We start from the raw sequence: 21603 nt of genomic DNA on the forward strand, positions 1-21603 counted from the left end.
TAAATATCTGTGATATTTACAAAAATATCAATCTAATTCCCATGCACAGAACAAACATTTTTCAATTTACGACCCATTGCACTCCGCCTCTTAATCCTCTCTTTAGATTAGGAATTTACAGTTTATAATAACTAAACTAAAGTTGAGTGAATAAAAAAAGATTTGACCTTCTCTGACCTATGTATATTTAGATATTGATATTATTTATGTTTCCATTTTATTGGTACTGTTATTTTCATCTATTTTATTTTATGAAACTTTGTTTTTAGTGTGTTCAGTTACTTTAAGTTTGTAAAAAAGAAAAATGTTTAGCAATGGGAAATGTACACTCTCTTAAGTGAATTCATTCATTCATTTTCTTTTCGGCTTAGTCCTTTTGTTAATCTGCGGTCGCCACAGCGGAATGAACTTCCAACTTATCCAGCATATGTTTTACACAGCGGATACCCTTCCAGCTACAGCCCATCACTGGAAAACATCCATACACACTCATTCACACACATGCACTACAGACAATTTTGCTTACCCAATTCACCTATAGCGCATGTCTTTGGGCTTGTGGGGGAAACCGGAGCACTCGAAGGAAACCCACGCGAACACGGGGAGAACATGCGAACTCCACACAGAAATGACAACTGACCCAGCTGAGGCTCGAACCAGCGACCTTTTTGCTGTGTGGCGATTGTTCTACCAACTGCGCCACCATGACGCACCTTAAATGAACGCGTTGTACTGTATATATTGCTACTATAAATAAAAAAATATATATGAAACTTATTTGTTTCTTTGTGAAATGTCGTATCGCCATTACATTGCTGAATGCAAAAAATGCCTTTGATTTGACAAAGTTGAACATTATTTTCATCGTTGAGGTTACCATCCTGTAAAAACAAGCTTGGCTTTCTCTTCTCTGAGCTTTAAAGTGAAAAGAAGAGATGCGAAGGAGAAAAGGAGTTCACCCACCTCTTTATTGCCTTTCATGAAGAGCATGACGGGGATTTATTGATTAGAGATTTCAACCTGTCAGAAGAGAGAATGTTTAAACGCGTCCAGCCGTACAGAAGCAAGTCTGCATGTATCTGTCTTTACCTGTTTTCCAGAGAGACGGTCTTGGGGAAAGTATTCTCAAGTTCACCAGACTCGACCAGCTCCTGTGGAGAATAGAAAACATCTCAGAATCCCGGCTCTCTTTCAACTCAACACACTCACAAACACACTCTTCTTTTATAAGTAACGGCTCCCTGCTGAGGTATTTTACCTCTCTGTAAAGGTAAATTCAGGATCTTAATGAGGACGGGCCTGGAGGACTCCTGAGAGGCGAACGCGGGAGGAAAGAGGATGGATGCTAGCTAATCTAGCCCTCCTCTCTCAGCAGGGGCGCTCGGCTTGCTTTAAGCAGAATGAGCTCGCTGGGAATGTAGAGCAACGTACAGCTAATAACAGCTAGCCGAGAACACACACGCCGTCAAACGTACTGAAACTTCAACGCTTAACATGATACACATGGGATGGAATGTAAAACATCAAGCGAAGAAATTTGTGTTGGGGAGAGGGAAAAATATATACACTGTGCTCTGATATTCACTGAAAGGAATCGATATTGCTTGAGTTTTCACCTTTACAATGTCCAATCCGCCGATGAGCTCTCCGCTGACGTAGACCTGTGGGTAAGTGGGCCAGTTGGAGTAGGTTTTGAGTCCCTGTCTGACCTCTTCGTCTGAGAGGATATCGAAACTGCTGTACTGCACATTGTGATCCTTCAAAATCTGAATAATTTGACGACTAAAACCTGCAAACAATTAAACAAATAAAAAATTTCATATATATTTTAAGTGTCGCTACAAAGACCAAAACAAAAACATTTTTGACTGGTCAGTGCAAATATTATATTGTATTTTAAGTGTCGCTACACAGACAAAATAAAACTACTTGTGATTGGGCAGTGTAAATATTTATATTATTTTAAGTGTCGCTACACAGACAAAATAAAACTACTTGTGATTGGTCAGTGTAAATATTTATATTACATTTTAAGTGTCGCTACACAGACAAAATAAAACTACTTGTGATTGGTCAGTGTAAATATTTATATTACATTTTAAGTGTCGCTACACAGACAAAATAAAACTACTTGTGATTGGTCAGTGTAAATATTTATATTATATTTTAAGTGTCGCTACACAGACAAAATAAAACTACTTGTGATTGGGCAGTGTAAATATTCATATTATATTTTAAGTGTCGCTACACAGACAAAATAAAACTACTTGTGATTGGGCAGTGTAAATATTCATATTATTTTAAGTGTCGCTACACAGACAAAATAAAACTACTTGTGATTGGTCAGCGAAAAAATAAAATAAAAAAATAATTGTGAACGGTCAGTGTAAATATTTCGTTTGCTAGTGCGCTTATTTCAAACTACTTAGAAAAAAATTGTTTTTCAGCTTTCTAAACTTGCTATGTTCTAAACTTGCTATGTTCATCCACCTATTTTTATGCGCATTTTGGATATGTGCATAAAAAAAACAGTTGGTGGAAATGCCATGATGTGCACAAGTTTTGAAAATGCGCATATAAAATGTACTTGCATAACTGAGTAGGATAAACTTTTATTCAATAAAAAAAAATGCACAAAACTACAATGGAAACACTTTTATTGAACAAATTCCAGCATGTGCATTAAAAAAAGTCATGTGATTTTGTTATAAAACATCATGTGATGATAAAAATGTGTGAATGGACAAACCAGCAGGTTGAGCTCACTGTAAAACATATGAAACGTTGTTTTGGTCATTCTAAAACACCTTAATCGTTTCAGCATGAGCGTTATTATATTATTAATTACCTCCAGAATAGCATCTATGCTCCATGTATCAAGCCTTCAAATGGCACCACCCATTCAATGCATGTCGGAATTTGTCTTCTTAGGCGCAAGTAATTTATTAAATAAAGAAAAGATTTCTGCAGCTTCTCCTACCGCAGCAAATTCTGTTTTTACTGTTGATATTTGGTGCCAGTTAATCAGGAAGTGACGATTTTGTTCTCTTTGACTCATTGGATGAAAACGCTGTTTTATTTGCATGTCTTTTCCTGTTTTGCGCATAAACAAAGCAGAATTCAGTGTTTAACTTGTTGGCTGATATGTCCTGTTTTGTCTGCTTAAAAATACATTTTATTAAGGCAAATACAGTAAATTAATAGTTGAATACATTAAATAAATATTAGAATGTTGAAAGATTAAAAATGTACTTATTTATATATATATATATACACACACATACACACAGTTTAAGTCAGAATCACTGAAAAATATCTAGTCAAATATTATTTACTGTCATCATGGCAAAGATCAAATAAATCGGTTATTAGAGATGAGTTATTAAAACAATTATGCTTAGAAATGTGTTGAAAAAAATCTTCTCTCAGTTAAACAGAAATTGAGGCAAAAACAAGGGGGCTAATAATTCTGACTTCAACTGTGTGTGTGTGTGTGTGTATACAATGTTTTAAATAGTAGGATGCATTCTGAGGGACAAGGTTCTCCAAATAATGCAAATTACAAGTTCTTGGCACATCAGGTCTGATTGCCTATGTGTGAAATACAGTATCATGTCTCCAAAGTAATGCATATTGTCAGTTCCAGGCACGACTGGTCTTTTGTCTGACCAATGGCCGAGGGTGATACTTTCAAGGTCCCGGAAAACAAGATTTTTGTACTCAACCTGGGGCAGTTTCTGTTTCTACTAATAAGCACTGCCCACTAAATTGTGTATTTAACTGTCAGCTGCAGCAGTTAAGAAATTTTTTCATGAACGCCACAGCGACGGCGAGTACTTTAAAGGATTCTGCTTTGAAGATAACCCAGAAAAACCTCCTGGTTTGTCTTTTCTTTGAATTCATAATGTCACAACAATGCAATATATTATCATATCACTGTAAAACTACTATAGTTTATATTCATATTCATTTACTTTATTTTAGGTTATTAACTTAGCAATTTAGTTGCATTTAAAGCTGTTTTTAATTAAAAAAACACATTTTTGGTCAATATTATCAGCCTTTTAAGCCATATTCTTTCGACTGTCTACAGAACAAACCACTGTTATACAATGACTTGCCTAAATACCCTAGTTAAGCCTTTAAACGTCACTTTAAGTTGAACACTAGTATTGAAAAATATTAGGCAACTATTATGTACTGTCATCATGGCAAAGATAAAATAAATCAGTTATTTATAAATCAATTAGTTATTAAAACTATTATGTTATTGTTTATTGTGGTGTTAAATATAAACTATTAACATAACAAAATCTATGTATCTGACAGATGTCATTTATAATTGCTAAATTGCTTATTTTCAGATACCACACAATATCAGGCAAAGCTAGAAACAGAGTCAGAGAATTACATTTTAGATTCCTGAATTTTAAACAGCAGCTCTGTTCACATGAGACGACTGTAAGCCAAAAATGAGCAGATAAAAGAGAGCGAGATTAGATGGGAGGAGACAAAGACAACAAGACGCAAGAGAAACGGCGCACAAGGAGGAGGAGTGAGCTGCAGAAAGCAGCAAGATCAGGAGAGAAAGAGAGAGAGAGATAGATGTGCAAGGTGACGTGTAGAGTCTGTGTAGCCCCTGCAGTAAAAACCCATTTTCATCTTGTGTGGCTCATGAGGGAATTCATTATAAAACAGCTCCAGGCGCCTCACTTGTGCTTATGCATTTGCTGGTATATTAGCTCGACTCTATCAGAGCGGGCAAACAGGCGGGCAGCTGCTTTCTCTGGCTCCGGGCGAACTCCACCAGACATGCTGCATTGATTGCCGAGTTCTTTTCCCCCTCAATGCCTGCACCTACAGGGGCCGAAGACCGACCGCTCGCTCTGGCCGACTCCGCTCCAGGAGAGGGGCGATGCTAGAGCCTCGTTCCTCTTTTGAAGGACAGCCCACTCAGAGCCAGGAAGGCTGAGAGATCTGAATTGATGTACGGACCCTTAACCTTTTAATTTGACATGCATAGCTGTGTTAGAGTTAGTGTTAGCCGAGCACTTGATCACTCGCCGTATTGGAACGAAAGAGCGCGGTTTCGTTCAGAACCCAATGCACGCCACCGACAGGCATGGCTCGCTCTCTGTGTGCATTATTTCACCATTTGGATATCAGCCAAGCGAATGAGAACATCAATAAGTTCCAACATTATAATAACTCCGAGCCGGACCGACCCACTGACACCTAGCGTGGCTTCAAATAACATCAGCAACAGGTTTCAGGCTCAGAGACGAAGCGGCGTAAACTCGGAGGATCTTCTATTAATAAAGTAGAGCTGGAGGAGCTGGCAGCCGTTAAAAGCCCAACATCACGTTTGAGATTAGAGTTCAATATGGTTTTTATTTTGATCTCGGGATGGCAAACGCCAGCCTTCCCCCAGACTTTCCTCTTTGCGCAGCCAAAACGTCAAGCGCTAAACTGCGCCTCAGTCCATGACGAAATATGCACTTTGAACCATCAAAAGTATTTTGTTTTGAATGGGTGAAATTAATAGGAGGATGTTTTCCAACGCCGAGCCACACATCTTTGATGAGGGGAAGTGTTAGGAGGAAGGAAAACGCATGCCAGAAAATCAGCAAATCAAACAGAAATCAGCGAGATCAAACTGACAGCCTGGAGTCAAATATAAAAGTAAAGACTAAAGCACGGTTATGTTATTAAGTTGTCACTGTGAAGATTTAACGAGCAGAACTTGGATGTAAAAAGCAGAGCATGTTGCTCATTTGGAGGAACTGATTATCAGCCAATGGTTAACAGAAGTGGTCTTGTGTCAGCATCAAAATCTATAAGCAGCCTTGTAAAAAACGATATTAAATCCAGATTTAAAACGATCTGTTCAATGAATGAGCCCTGTGCTACATCCAACTGATTGCACATTATTCTTCTCAACTTTCAAAATTAAACTTTAATCAGCTTTATTCATTTTTATGCCATTTCTATTATTTCTTATGCTTTTGTTTCGACTATTTTATGATTCTCTTTTATCCCTTTTATGTAAAGCACTCTTGAATTACAATTGACTATGAAATGTGCTATTTAACTAAACAGACAATGTCTATTTGAGGGTATTTTAAATAAATATAAACTCTTTTTACAGACTGTGATGATGCATTTTACCACTATATATACATATATGCAGCGGTTCCAGTTCACCACTTTATGTAGACATTTGGCTTAAATTATTACAAGTTTTATTTTAGAGTGTGTGTATATGAATGTTATGTGAATATATACATGCATACATAATTTAATAATTTTGGCCATTGACTGGTGCTCTTTTAGGGGTCGGGAACACTAAGCTGATGTTCAGCAACAAATCAGAGTGAAGTGATGTGGTAGGTAAACAATATTGATGGCCGGTTGTACTTTCGCTAATTTTTAAATATTTGCAAACGATATTAATTAGATTATTAGGCATATTTGTAAAAGCAAATCCTTCCGTGGTGAGCGACAATTACTGTGATAATGGTATTAAATGCTGCATTTGTTTACATTTGTGACTGTCGGAAGTTCAGTTCCCTTTGCAGAATGAGAAAACAGACCACTGGTGTGTTAATGTGCAGCTTTTTAATCCAGACGTGATCCAACGTGAGGCGACAAAACAGTTTTGTTTTTTTGATAGTTGTTTGGCATCAGTTTGGTGTGTCCCAGCTCTTAAAAGTTTAGTAATCACACATACAAGCAGTTTATAATCAACATAAATGATGATTATGGTTAAAAGACCAACTGATGTTTAAACTAAGTGGAGATTCTTAATGTGTGTACAGTCAAAAAAACAAAAAAAAAACTATTGTGTGATGCTATTAGGTCAAAATGGAGCAAAACATCTAATTGTTTCTAACACTTCCTAAGAATTTAGAAATCTAAGCGTTTCTGATCGCTAAATAGTACATTTAGTACTGACATTGTGGACCTACAGCAGGGGTGCCCAAACTTTTTCGTATGAGGGTCCAAAAAGCAAATATTATTGAGAGCTGTGGGGATGAAGATAAATATACCAAACTATTTCACATTAAAGTTGCAATGGGTCATTTTCTAATTCATTTCATAATGTTTATAAATGAATAAAAAACATTATTTTGAATCATATTACCTAATGCGGAATATTTTTTCTTATAACTTGCAATAAAAACAATCACATTTACAACAGTGTAGTTCAATGCTGAATACACTTGTCAAGAAAAATCTGCCTTTGCCTTGATTCGCTCACTAAACTCTCTATCCGTTGGGTGACAGAACGCACATTTTAAACTAAATCTGATTCATTTAAACCATTTAAATTGAAACATTTAATTTCAGTTAGCTCTTTTGTAGCTTAACAATAAAACAAACAAATAAAAGGTTATATAAAATTTGAAGACAATCTCTAAACCATCCCCATCATTCTCCCTCCCTAGTAGGACAAATCAAAGGTTACAGTGCGCCAACTTTGCCCGCAGGCCTTAGTTTGGGCATTTCTGACCTGTAGCAAAAAAGTGGCTGGTAAGTGCATAATCAAAGTGTACAAATTGTAGATTTTGATCTCATGACGACTCACACGGCAAGTTAAATATATTTTGTCAAAAGAGTTTGGTTGACAAGAAAGAACTATTCTTTTCAATACCTTAGATTAGTGCAATGTGCGCATACGCAATAGACACACCACAGATTCTGCAATGTTGAGTGGAGATTATACTGTGAACATTTTATGAGAGTTTAAAGGATAAATTCACAAGAAGTTATACTGTTTCTTTACAGATTAATTACAGATTAATTTAATTGCACTTTTTATACAAAGATTACGCAGTAGGGCTGCACAATGTACGTTTAAGCATCAATATCGCAATATGCACATCCTCATAAGTCACATGGCAGGAAGTGCAATGTTAACTTTATATGTTGGGATTATAGTTTACCAGGAGCCACAGCTCAGAACACAGAAAATTTTGGGATTCACTGAAGAATTTAAACATAATGAAGTGAAAGTTTATCATTTAAAGAGTTTTTTTTAAGAGTTTTTAAGGCCAGTGACTGTGTTCAGGCACGAGAGTTTAAAGTATTCAGACACAAGCAATTGTACTGTTTACGATTTTAATAAAGATGCATTTGTTAAAACTTTTATACAATGAACACTATACAGTTTAATTATTACATTTTAATTCCTGGATACTGTGATGCAAACTATTTCACTTCTATCTACCCAATAATAATCCAGAACAATCCTCATAATCTTCCAGAATAATATCAATACATAAATATCCACTGCTGTATGGACATCGCTATGTTACTGTACAAAATAAACCTGATTTAAGTCCACAAACCAGGATTGAAGAATCTTCTTTTATAATTTCATTGATGCTATGCGGCTGTGGTGATGAATTACTACCAATTTTACTATCTTTATTACAAACATGCACTGTTATAAAAATGTTTTAAACTTGTAAAACTCATTCTTGAACTCGTATGATGATGATGATGATCCTAGCGCGCTGAACAGACCTTTTAGTCCCAGTTGCTTTGCGCACGTCCTGTCTTGTTGATATGATTATATGCATAACTACGGAGACATGTTAATACGCGGCTGTCAATCAATTCGGCGGGGAAACCGCACTCCTATGTCAAGTTGCGGTGGGCTTTAAAATGGGAGGGATTTAGATCCTATTTTAACATCAGGAAATTTAAAAAAAGAGGCTTATTGTGTTTCTATCACCTCAATATGACTATGACTCAAACAGCTTACAAAAGATGATTTTCATTATAGGTGCCCTTTAATATTTATTCTTGCTTATAATAAATTTTTATCTTTGCTCTGTTGTATTTATCCATGGTTGTAATTTGCTCATTATATTTTATGCATAATTCCCTTCCCTACATAATCACCTTAAGCAATCCTATAATTTTTAGATATATAGATATATAGATAATTATATAATTAGATATAATAAATAGATAAATAATAGTTATTTTAGAAATATATAACCACAGAAAAACAAATATCGCAATGTCAGATTTTTCCAATATCATGCATCCCTACCTTAGACATAGTGCCACAACCAGACATGCCACTTCTTAACTCAAACCTCATGAATAAATGCACTTCCCTCTCCATCCTGTTGATGCAACCTTGATTTGTCTCACTCCATCGCCAACGGTTGCTCCAAGTAAACCCCTGACCCATGCTAATTTATGCGAGTGTATAAACGTGTGTGTGTTTACCACAGCGAGGCTCCTGGGGCGATCCCTTCATGAAGAGCATGCAGGGTGCGGCGTTGATCAGCCTCTTCAGTCTCTGGTTGAGATCCTCTTTAGGGACGTCCCCCGCCCCGACAGCCCCGCCCCCACCGGACCCCAGCCGCTGCACCTTATTGGTCAGCTCAGGGGCATGCGCACCATCCAACCTGTCAATCTTCTCACCGCCCTAAGGGTTGTCGGTAAACAAATAAATAAATAAATAAAAACACTCAAGAGTGAGTAGTGAGTTAGATTGAGAGGGAGGGAGAGAAAAAAAAACAGCATTAATTTTTTAGGATGCTTGCCAGTTTGTTTAGATTGTTTGCAGGGAGAGAGAGAAACAGGCCGCGGGCTCTCCTGGTTCTTTGACGTGTTACGCCAAGAGAGGGAAAGTCTTGCCAAGCCGTGTGTTGTTTAACCTCCGATTATTTCTCAGTTGCTTGATTCTAACACGAGGAGATTTTGCAGCTCACATTACTTGATCGTTAAACTCAACCTTCCCAACAGGCTCTGTTTTTTCTAACCTCGCCTCCCTCTGCTAAATAAACACAAAACACAATCACAGCATATACCTAACGTAAATAAAAGCCGCGCGTACAGAAAAACCTAGACACAATCTGGCACAAATCAAAACGCTATATGAAGCAAAAGAGCAGTGTGATTAGTTGACTTTATACTATACAAAAACTAAAGAACGTATTCATTTAAAACTGATCACGTAATAATATTACTTTTCTAAGTAACGAGTAAAGCATTACTTAAAAATAAGTAATAATATTTGAGTTACTTTTTTGAAAATGTAATGCGAGTTAATTTTTTATTTAGTTAATTAGCTTTACAAAATAAATAGCTGAGTTCAAATTAAAGTAGTCACAATGAATTATGCAGTCAATGACAGAATGTGTTAATTATTTTGAACGCATCGAAGAAAAGGAAAGGGGGATTGTCTCTACTGACAGTGATTTTATTTAAAACAAATGGTACAAAATTAGCAAACACATTGCTTTAAACTTTCAATAATCTGTATATACAGCACGAAGAGCTCTGAGGTCAGGAAGATCTCAGATAACATTATACTAAAATACTATTTAACAGTAATAGTTTTTTTAAAGGTAAATGTAGGTGTAGGTTATACGGTGTGTTGTTAATTGCACAGCTCCTCTACTAAAAAAGAAAGAAAATAATGTTCTGAAAGAGATCAAGCCTCAGGCAGGTAATAAAAAGTAGCACAAAAGTAACTCAAAAGTGATGTACCGCATTACCATAAAAGTAATTAAGTCACACAACTGGCTATTTTTTTGAGAGTAACTCAATATTGTAATGCATTACTTTCAAAACTAACTTTCCCCAACACTGCTCTTGAATTTAGTCGTCATTGTGCAACAGTGCATGCTTATATACAGTTGAAGTCAGAATTATTAGCCCCTCTTTGCAATTTTTTTTTACTTTTTTAAATATTTCCTAAATGATGTTTAACAGAGCAAGGACATTTTTACAGTATAGCTGATAATATTTTTTTTTCTTTTGGAGAAAGTTTTTTTTGTTTTATTTCTGCTAGAAAAAAGAAGTTTTACATTTTTAAGGAACCATTTTATGGTCAAAATTATAAGCCCCTTTAAGCTAATTTTTTTTATAGTCTACAGAACAAACCATCACTATACAATAACTTGCCTGATTACCCTTACCTACTTAGTTAACCTAGTTAAGCCTTTAAATAATTTCATGGCGTAACATTCAAAATCCAATCATATTCAAATAATAAAAATCAGATCACTTTTCATTCAATACATTTTTTAATATGTAAAATGGTACATCTACTACTGGCAATATGCACACACAGTAATAAAGTGGCCGGTAGGTGTATAATCAAAGTGTAAAAATTGTACATTTTGATTAAATAATAACAACAATTAAATATTTAATGTAAAATTAGTTTGGTTGACAAAATTGATAAAAACGTCTAGGAATCCTATTTTGCACACATTTTCAATACATTAGACATGGTGGCACAACCAGACATGCCACTTGTGAAGCAAAAGTTTGGTTCACAAATGATAAAAAAAACAGATGACCATTTTTAATTTTGATTTTTCGGAAAAATAAATTAATAATAAATAAAACTATTTGTGCATCAAAAAATTTATTTCATGATGAAAAAAGTTGCTGTTTTAGGTGTACCATTGCATGCTGTATTTCTGGGTAATAGCAAAATAATAAAACTTAGCTAACAAAGTTTAGTTTTACTTTAATTAATGTAAAGATTTAACATCTGTTTTTAAAAACTCAAGAGTCAAATTGTTCTGAGATAACTCAACTGAAGACATTTAACATCCCGCATTGAAAAGTATGAGCAAAAAAAGGAAAAATGTGCACATTACTTTGCAAAAGTTTAGAATCAGCAATATTCTTTAGAAAAACAAGTGAATGTTTTACACAGCAATGACACATTAAAGTAATTAAAAGTGGAAGACATTTGTAATGTTACAAAAGTCATCAAATACAAAAAATATTAAAATATATATTCTCAAATACTGACAAATAAGAGTATTTGAAGGATCACATGACACTTTAACCTCAAATGAACTTAAAAACAAAGTACAAACCATAAATAACAGTATTTTCCTATTTGAGCTAAACTAACTCCTACTCTCATAAATATAAAAATGACCTAATTTTATTATATATTATATATATAAATAACTAAATAAACAAATTAAAATTGAAGGTAAATCTGAGCTGAAGTCAAATGTAAAAGATTTACCTTGAAGAAGAGGAAGGTGGGAACTGAAGTGATCTCATACTTCTCCGAAACCTCCGGGACTGCCTCTGCCTCCAGCTAAAGAGAGAGAGAGCCAGAGAACTACTGTACTAATGACTCTTTATAATTCACATTAATAAAACATCACACACATCAACATGTCAAACATAACACACACGGTGACAGCTGATCTGCATGCAAAAACTCGATTTAAGACAGAAAAACAACATTTTACAATGGACCGAGAGCTAAAAATGACGCACTTAAACTTTACTAGTTCAACTCTAACATGTAAAATATGGTCACAGATTCTGACAAATAGCAAAAAAGGGTCTGGACTAGGCCTGTCATGATATCTATTTATTGTTGTACGATATATTGCGCCAAAATAACTTGCGATAAACAATATTTTCTCATTTTAAGACCATTTTATGCCACTTATTCTATAATGCCAGAATGATAATATATCATCACAGTGCAAGTACACTCTTCCAAAGAACACATATTTTATTCTTAAGACTAATTAATGTAATTATAGTCATTTTAACAATTTAATAGGCATTTGGAGTCAGAATGTGAAAATGCATATACTAAATAAATAATAATAAATGTTAACAAAAACAGTGCAAGGTAAAAAGTAAGAGGCTGCGATATCTGCTACCAGATCTATTTCCAGTTGTCAGACACCCTCATAAAAATATAAAATTTTTTAGTAAATACTATACCGTTTTTTTTTAACCATACTGACACGGACTCTTCCAAAAGAGATAGAGATGGTGTGCAATCAGCTAAAATGTTGCTAGAATAGATTTAATGTATGGGTAATTTATATATTGCATCACCAAAAAATGATTGTTGTGTTGTGCAATAAGTATATATGATTATTGTGACAGGTCTAGTCTGGACAGATTTTAGTTGAATTAATTGTTAATGACAGCTCCCTTAAATGGATAGTTCACTCAAAAATAAAACTTCATGTTCCAAATCAGTTGAGATTTTTTTATGTATTTATTATTTTACTTTCGAACAAAACGAAAATATTTAGAAAAAATGTTGAAATACAGCAACCTTTGAATTCTATTATGGAAGTTGATCAGGGCTGGAAACATTGTTTCTGCATCAATATGCGTCCGAAATAGTCATATCGTAATACGCCCCCTTGTGGCAGTTGCATAGAATTTTCAGTTTTGCCATGCACCATGGGAGAGAGGTTGTTCTCGCAGTGTCCGAATAAAGAAGTATACAAGCAAGAGCCTTTATCCTCCATGCATTCACCACGGTTGAATCAATGAATGAATAAATGCAATAACTCATAGATAGCTAAAACTTTTAAAGGGAATGAGGAGACCACATTAAAAATATTATATTATTATTACTCATTTACGAATAGAAATGTTTTTGTTTTTTTTATATAGATGTTTTTATAATTCAAAAAAATAACAAAAAAACTACTATTTTACATCTCGTACGCATGGACCTGCTTGGACAACACTGGAATACATCACATCCGGTCGACCAGTCCGCATGAGTTAACCGATTCAATGTATTTTAACCGATCCGCAGCTCAAATCGGATCTGAATTTTCCGCATATGTTGATGATCAGAACTCCACGCAGCTCCCGGACTACTCTCCATTAGAAATGATTGACTTCTGGTCTGTCCCTTGTCGTGTGCAGTGGAAAGGCGGCTTAAAATATGCAATGTTGAGTCTGAATTATAGGTAACCAGGAGCCACGGAACTGTATTTAATAACTGCATTTATTTGAAATATACACGATTTCTGCCAAAAAATAAAGCTCTTACTTCTGTCTTGTTTCTAGATCTACATTTCAATGCAAAAACAAGATTATTTTTCTTACCCCACTGGCAGATCATTTTACTTAATTTTGACTGAAACAAAACAATATTTTTACTTGACCTAAGAATTATCAGATATTTGGACTAGAAACGAGACAGAGCAAAATAAGAAAAGCATGTTTTGCATTGCAATTATTCAATTTCTGTACCTAAATACTGTTAGGCTCCCCAGAAAAGCATCAAATAGTGCTATGCAAACTCTCATGAAACTGCAATCATATCGCAATATTTATTGCAGAAAAATAAAATATTACAATATCAGATTTTTCCAATATCGTGCAGCCCTATATTACAAGTTTGCAACATTCTTCAAAATATCTTCCTTTAGTTCAAAAGAACAAAAAAAACTCAAACTGGTTTGTAAAAAGTGAAGATTGAAAAAGACTATCCATTTAAATTAAAACCTTAATTAACATTATTAATATCCAAATTATTGCAATTAACATTTCTTACAATAACAATTCTTATAAATGAATGAAACGATCAAATTCTAAGACATCTCAACCATCTAAACCAACATAATTCATTTCATGTGAATTATAAAAGGGCAGTTGTTGCTTGAAGAGCTTCTCTGCGGTTGGCTCTGTGATGAAAGGCAGTATTAACCCTTGACAGAAGGTAAAAATTTCTCAGTGACGGTTTAAGGCCATGAGGAAGGTAAAGTCATTTGCAGCCTGAGGGCCTGTGCTCCGCTGGGATCTGGAGCAGAGGGAGGAAAGCTGCTCAGTGTGTGTGTTACTGCAGCTTCAGCCACTTCACCAGAGCCCAGCGCGCACAGGACACATTTACAAGAATAATGATCGTCTTCAAACAAGCATCTCAAATACCTGGTTAGACAAACAGAGGCTCTTATCCTACCTGGAGTTAACATGCATTTCGATAACCATTTTTTTGCATCACTAAAATGCATTACAATTTCCTTCTGGATTTATATGCATCTCTTGTGACCATTCAAGATCTGGTTTCATCACAATCCACATCATTCTTATGGAAGCGCGTCAATATGACACAGGAGCAGTACTGAGTGCAGCAAACCCATGTCATGTGCTTACAAGTGAAGGGTTAAAGCAAGTAAATAAAATTGTATGACTGAGAACTCTGATGTTGATGATTTGGTACAATTGATGTAAATAAGAACGCAGTGTTTTGGTGCACTTTCTCATGTCCTAATATTGATGATGTTATATTGGGTAAAAACAAAGAGTACTTTTATTAGCAATTTGAGGTTCCACCCGAAAACTCAACTAATAGGAAAATCTACGGCGTAACCTTATATTTTGTTACAATGAACTAGGTAGGAAAATCCTTTTTTTTTTTTTCTTGTCAATCAAGAAAAGTCCAGTGGTAATGGATAAGATCATTATAATTAGCTAACTGCTGTGATCTCATGTGAGTGACAGGTTAATTGGTCTTGACCCGTACAAACAAATGTCATCACAGTCAAAAGAGGTTGTTGTACTGTTGTTCGATCAAAATTTAAAGCTCCCATTCAAAAATATTAAAATAATCATGTGGAGAAATATAGCATTTATTAAAAACACAGCAATTTTACAAAATAATAATAATAAATAATAATAATAATAATATTATATATATATATACACACAGTTGAAATCAGAATGATTAAACCCCCTGAATTATTAGCCCCCCTGTTTATTTTTTCCCCAATTTCTATTTAACAGAGAAGATTTTTTAAACACATTTATAAACATAAACATAATAGTTTTAAAAAACTCATTTCTGGGGTAAACTGATTGTTTTATCTTTGCCATGATGACAGTAAATAATATTTTACAAGATATTTTTCAAGACACTTCAAGCGACATTCAAAGGTTAACTATGTTAAATAGGTTAACTAGGCAGGTTAGGGTAATTAGGCAAGTTATTGTATTACGATGGTTTGTTCTGTAGACTATTGAAAAAATATAGCTTAAAGGGGCTAATAATATTGACCTTAAAATTATTATAAAGGTTTAAAAATTTTAAAACTTGAAATCGAAATAAAGCAAAATAAGACTTTCTCCAGAAGAAAAATATTTTTTACATAATGTGAAATTTTCCTTGCTCTGTTAAACATCATTTGGGAAATATTTTGAAAAATAAATAAATTCAAGGGGTTTAATAATTCTAATGTCCAACTGTATGTATGTATGTATCTATATATATGTATGTAAGTATGTAAGTATGTATGTATGTATGTATGTATGTATGTATCTATATATATATATATATATATTATATATATATATATATATATATATATATATATATATATATATATATATATACATATACATTATTAATTACCTATTTGTTTTGCAACAATAACTGGTTTCAAGGTTTACAGCAGTTTGGAAATTCACGATTTTAAAACCGCTAAAATTTTCTGTTTTACCGTTACTAAGGTATATGCAAGTTCAACTAATTTATTTATTTAGGCCAAAAACAGTATCTCCAGCAGTAAACATCCACAACAAAAGCTACTGGTGAGCCCATGATTCAGCAAACATTTGAAAAACATATGTAAACTTATGCACTGACATCCAAGCATGCTATAGACCTAAACTGTGCAGTATAGCGTTCTATAGGGAAAAGTTGTTGTTGTTTTCAGCCCAGACAATTAAAAATAACTTATTATAGAGTAGTAATCACAATACCGCGAAACTGTGATATTTTTATCCAAGGTTATCAATATGTCAGAATCCTATACCGGCCCATGCCTATAGTTTGTTTTCTGTAATGATTTACTTTTTGAAACTGCACAACAGGAACTATATATCTGCTAAGAGAAGTTGAAAACTAAATATTAGTTATAATAATTATTTTATCGACATTTTAGTAGTATGAAACTATTTACCATTAGTTTGTCATGAAAATTTTATTCCAAAAATTATTTGAGTCATTTTAAAAATCTGTTATTTTTAAAAATATGTTTCTAAAGAAACTATAGAGAACAGGATCCTATAATATAATTTAAAAAGTCCAAATAAATGAAAAAAAAAAAAGCTAATTAACAGATTTTGTTTTTAATGCTTACTGTATTATCATATTTTAGCATTATAAATAAAAATAATTGTTTATAATTGAACATTTAATTCATATTTTAAACCATATCGTAATTTTAACCTTAACTGGCCAACTATCAATTCACTGAATCATTGATTGAAAGAATCATTTCACAATTAAAAACAAATGCTTCAAAGGCATGGTTTTGGCAGTTTCTACAGACAAAGAGACAGACATGTACATTTCTGGGTAGCTACTAATGTGAGATGTTAAACCTTTAGGGCCGGGGTGCCCAAACTCGGTCCTGGAGGGCCGGATTCCTGCAGATTTTAGGTGCGTTCGACTTGAACCATCGCTGCAACTGGTGATCAACGAGATTAGTCGAGCGCAGGCGGGCGCGGAGTTTGAAAAACGGAGCCGTCAAGCCAGACACTTCGGGGCTCAAAGTTGCAGCAGTCATGATGGCCGATCACATGGCGTCATCATCATTTATTGTTTTTATTTAGAACAACAAAAGATTTACCATACAAATAAAACAAAATACAGTCTCTACAAACCAGTTCATTTTTAAACAATAAGGGACTCATAAATTAAATATATAACAAACGTATAAGAGAAATAGGGGAAACAAGAGGGTAATATAAACATTAAAATGAATAGGCCTATTAAATATGAAGTAATAAGCACAAATTCTAGCAGTTTAAACATCAATCTTTAGGCTAATACTTCTTGTTTGAATATGCTAAAAAGGGTTTGCATTAATTTACATTTATAGATATAAAACCCAAAAACAAGGTGTTTTTGATTAAGTCTTAAACAGTGATTAGGATTATTTTGGATAATGAAATTTTTTTTAAAAAAAAAGCACTTTAATCCAAAAAGATTGAGCAAAAGGACGTTCCTAAAATAAGTGCACTACACTTTAAGTAGAAGTTTCCCAGAAAGAGCAAGGTACATCAGTGTCACTTTTAAACTTGTGCATAAACTGCTGATATATTTCATAATTATTTAATAAATAGTTCTTTAACTTAATTTGTTAAGAAAACCTTTAGGGTGTCAGGATCAATGATGATGATAATTATTTTATTACAAGTCTGTAAGACTTTTTGAGTTAATATTTAGGTTATTCACTAAAATATATCATTTAAATCGTTTATGGAGCTGAATACAGTATACAAAAGACTGATAATAACCCTATGCAACAATCTAGCCATTATGAACAATTATTTAACAAAAGATGATATTGCAGTAAAATATTTGAAGTCTTTTAATAAGCATGATGTGTGCAAGATAGAGAAGGTATGAAAAGTGAATTGTTTGTTTATAAATTTGCGAGACAGAATTTGTTCAATAATAAACCCGAAACACACTTGGTTGTTGTCATGCGGTGAACTCGGCCAATTGTGTAATATCAGTGTCGTCATCACAGCTCTGGCAGTCACTCTTCAGATGCTGCACATGCTGAATCAGTCGTCTGATCTCAAGTTCTATCGTGGTACTTTGATGCCACATGTGACAGTCACGTGGCGTTGGCGCAGCATCAATCCCGAAAAAATATCTAACCGGCGTGCACCACTGATTTCGATCTGTCTGTGCATCGCTGCATGAAGTCGAACGCACCTTTTTGCTCCAACTTGCCTCAACACACAGTAAGAGCTTGATTAGCTAGCCCAGGTGTGTCTGATTGTGGTTGGAACTAAACTTTGCAGGACACCAGCCCTCCAGCACCACGTTTGGGCACCCCTGCTTTAGGGATGTTGTCTTCTAGTAATGATACAGAAACTACACTTTACACTGGCATTTAGCTATAGTTTACACAAATTCAACATGGACGCAATTAGTGAAAAGATTTCCAGTCGATGCACTATACTGATAATCACTGGTTCCCATACCTTCACAAACATGGTATGTTTGTGCTCTTTGGCTAATTCCGCCATCACATCGTCCATCTGCGAACACTGCGGTGCCCATGGTGCATGGAAATGGACGACAGTGAGGGACCTAAAATAAATAAGAGTAGAAATAATTAAGAATGTAATGTGGAGATGACATGTAAAGTCAACACACTCCAACTCGAGTAATGACCAAACAAACAAACAAACAAACAAACAAACCAAATCTAAATAAAATAATTACTTCTAATTAGTGTTTAGATGGCGCTTTAAGTGTCTTTTAAAGTGTGTTTTTGGGGGTTTAATTGCTTCACATAAAAGTAACTAGTAGTTCATATACACTCAAAATTATGCATTTTTCTGGCTGTTTGTTCAAACAACTAATTTAAATTGAGCTGAAACCACAATACTTGAGGTTTTTACTAAATTGTTTCATTTTCAGGGTGGGGGCAGTGGGTCGCCTCAAAGCAAGAAAGTCGCTGGTTTAACGCCTCGTCCGGGTCAGTTCTGTGTGGAGTTTGCATGTTCTTCCCATGTTCGTATGGGTTTCCTCTAGGTGCTCTGGTTTCCCCAACAAGTCCAAAGACATATGCTTTATGTGAACTGGGTAAGCTAAATTGTCCATAGTGTATGTGTGAATGAGAGTGTATGGGTGTTTCCCAGTAATGGGTTGCTGCTGGAAGGCATGTGCTGCGTAAAACATGTTGGATAAGTTGGTGGTTCATTCCACTGTGGCAACCAGATTAATAAAGGGACTAAGACAAAAGAAAACGAATGTTTTATGTTCAATCAACTTAAATTGTAAAAACTAATAAGTTAACTTAATTCATTCCTGTTGCCCCAACACAAATCGATTGTGAAACCAACATTAACACTTGTTAACTTAAATAAGCAAAGATCATGGACAAATGTCTGCATATCAACAACAAATCATCTGATTATTTATTGGTTTATGCATATTTTTATCTGACTCTGACACCAGACAAACAGGATCTACAAGAATTCAATGACGAACCAAACTGAAAATGTAGAAGCAAACTGTGTGTTATTGAGGTAAAGTTGACTTTATATTCGCACATTTGTGGTCAATAACATAGTACAGCAAAATTAAAAAGTATAACACAAATTATTTAGAATGAAGTACTATTATGAGCACAACTTGTGACGGTCCCTATATTGTTTACTAGGCTACTTATATGTAACGTTACATCCGTATGACTTCAAAACATCACTAGCACTATCATTGACTGTAAACAAAGTTGTACGTTGGCTGCTAATATTATATCCTTATTTAGAATCATCATACAATACTTTTCTGAAATGATATTATGAATGTCTGAATGTACGAATATGTGAATATAAAACCAACTTTACCATAACAGTTTACCTCAGTAACTGTGTGCTGGTGTAACGTTAGCCTAGCGTTAGCGGTAGCCTGTTATTATATTTATATATATTCGCCAAATACTTTTGAATTCAGTTTTGATGACAACAACAATACGTGACATCTAGTGCTTACTACTACACACATAAGGATTTTTATAAATGTAATTCGCTGGATACACGTCTAATTGTAAAAACAGGCTAACAATATTATGCATAACAACCACAGATCTTTTAACAGTAATCATTCATCAATGGATGAAAATATATTACGAATGTAACATATAATCCAAAAAGATAAGTCAGTGGTCTTATAATCTAGAAACAAATGCAATAATATAGATTATCACCATTATTAACGTTATTTGTGCTTCTTTTAATAGGCCATCGGTTATTTCATTCTGTTCGATCAAAATGGCTTGTGTAAACACCATGGACATGTGCTAAAATGGTTAAAGAGCTGTTCGACTTCAAATACAGATCATTATATTATGGATATTTGCTAAATAACTGCCTTACTTGCTGTTATTTTTTAATAACTCCTCAAACTGCTGCAGTGATGCCGCGTCCGTGAGGTTCGCCATGCTGCCAGACATTACCAAGCGATCGCCGAATCCTCCACCAGGGCACCGTACTGACGCCAAACATTACTAAACAATACACGATAGCACTAACATCGAACACTTTCCCACAAAGATAGAAAAACAAATGTACATTTAGTGTTTAAGCCACTTTAAGCCAATTTCTCAGAGTTAAAGTGTACTATATGTGGAAACAAATAACCTGAAGTGAAGCATATATAAATCTCTCTTAAATTATATATGTTTACTCTTGAATAACATTCTAATGACTTATAAAGTAAATATAATCATGTAAATACCTTTGTTAAAGCTAACCCTAAGCTAAATTGTGAACAATTGATAAAATAATGTCTCTATAATTTTATTAATAAAGTAAGAGTAGGCCATGGATATGGGCGAATTACTGGTTTGTAAACAAGGATATCACTAATACAACAACAAACTCTGTACCGCATCAGATGTCATTCCCTCGCTGTAAATGCTAGCGCTCCTGTTTTTTTTCTGCAACCTCGATGCGCGCGCATCGAGGTTGCAGAAAAAAAACAGGAGCGCTAGCATTGAGTCTAGCATTATTAATTAGGTCCTCACTCCATTCAGCTCTTCTGATGGCTGTTAGCCAAAAGCATTTGTGGTTGGCATTAAAAGGAGTGTGTACGGTAAAATTTAAGTTTTCTATTTTTGGTATCCTACCACACAACACGACATGTTTGCTATTGCAACCAGTCTTTTTTTGCAACCAGTATGCATGGTTGAACCCGTGTGATGTCATGTGTGATGTAGGTTGGTAATTCCCCCACTGATGCATGCTCAGGTTCCCTATGCAATATCTAGTTTATATAGACATTATATAATAGATTATATATAA

General features: G+C 34.5%; 1 protein-coding gene across 1 annotated transcript; it reads right to left on the reverse strand.

The window, feature by feature from the left end:
- Positions 1-958: 958 nt before the first annotated feature.
- Positions 959-20779, reverse strand: glrx3 (glutaredoxin 3). The gene is made up of 7 exons (XM_056469670.1): positions 20677-20779; positions 18775-18883; positions 12023-12097; positions 9247-9448; positions 1617-1789; positions 1090-1151; positions 959-1020 (listed from the first exon to the last, which is right to left on the reverse strand). The coding sequence occupies exons 1-7, from the start codon at positions 20751-20753 to the stop codon at positions 978-980; spliced, it is 741 nt and encodes a 246-aa protein (XP_056325645.1). The 5' UTR covers positions 20754-20779; the 3' UTR covers positions 959-977.
- Between the last annotated feature and the right edge of the window lie 824 nt (positions 20780-21603).

This window comes from Danio aesculapii, chromosome 12 (genome assembly GCF_903798145.1).
Source record: "Danio aesculapii chromosome 12, fDanAes4.1, whole genome shotgun sequence".
Taxonomy (NCBI): Eukaryota; Metazoa; Chordata; class Actinopteri; order Cypriniformes; family Danionidae; genus Danio; species Danio aesculapii.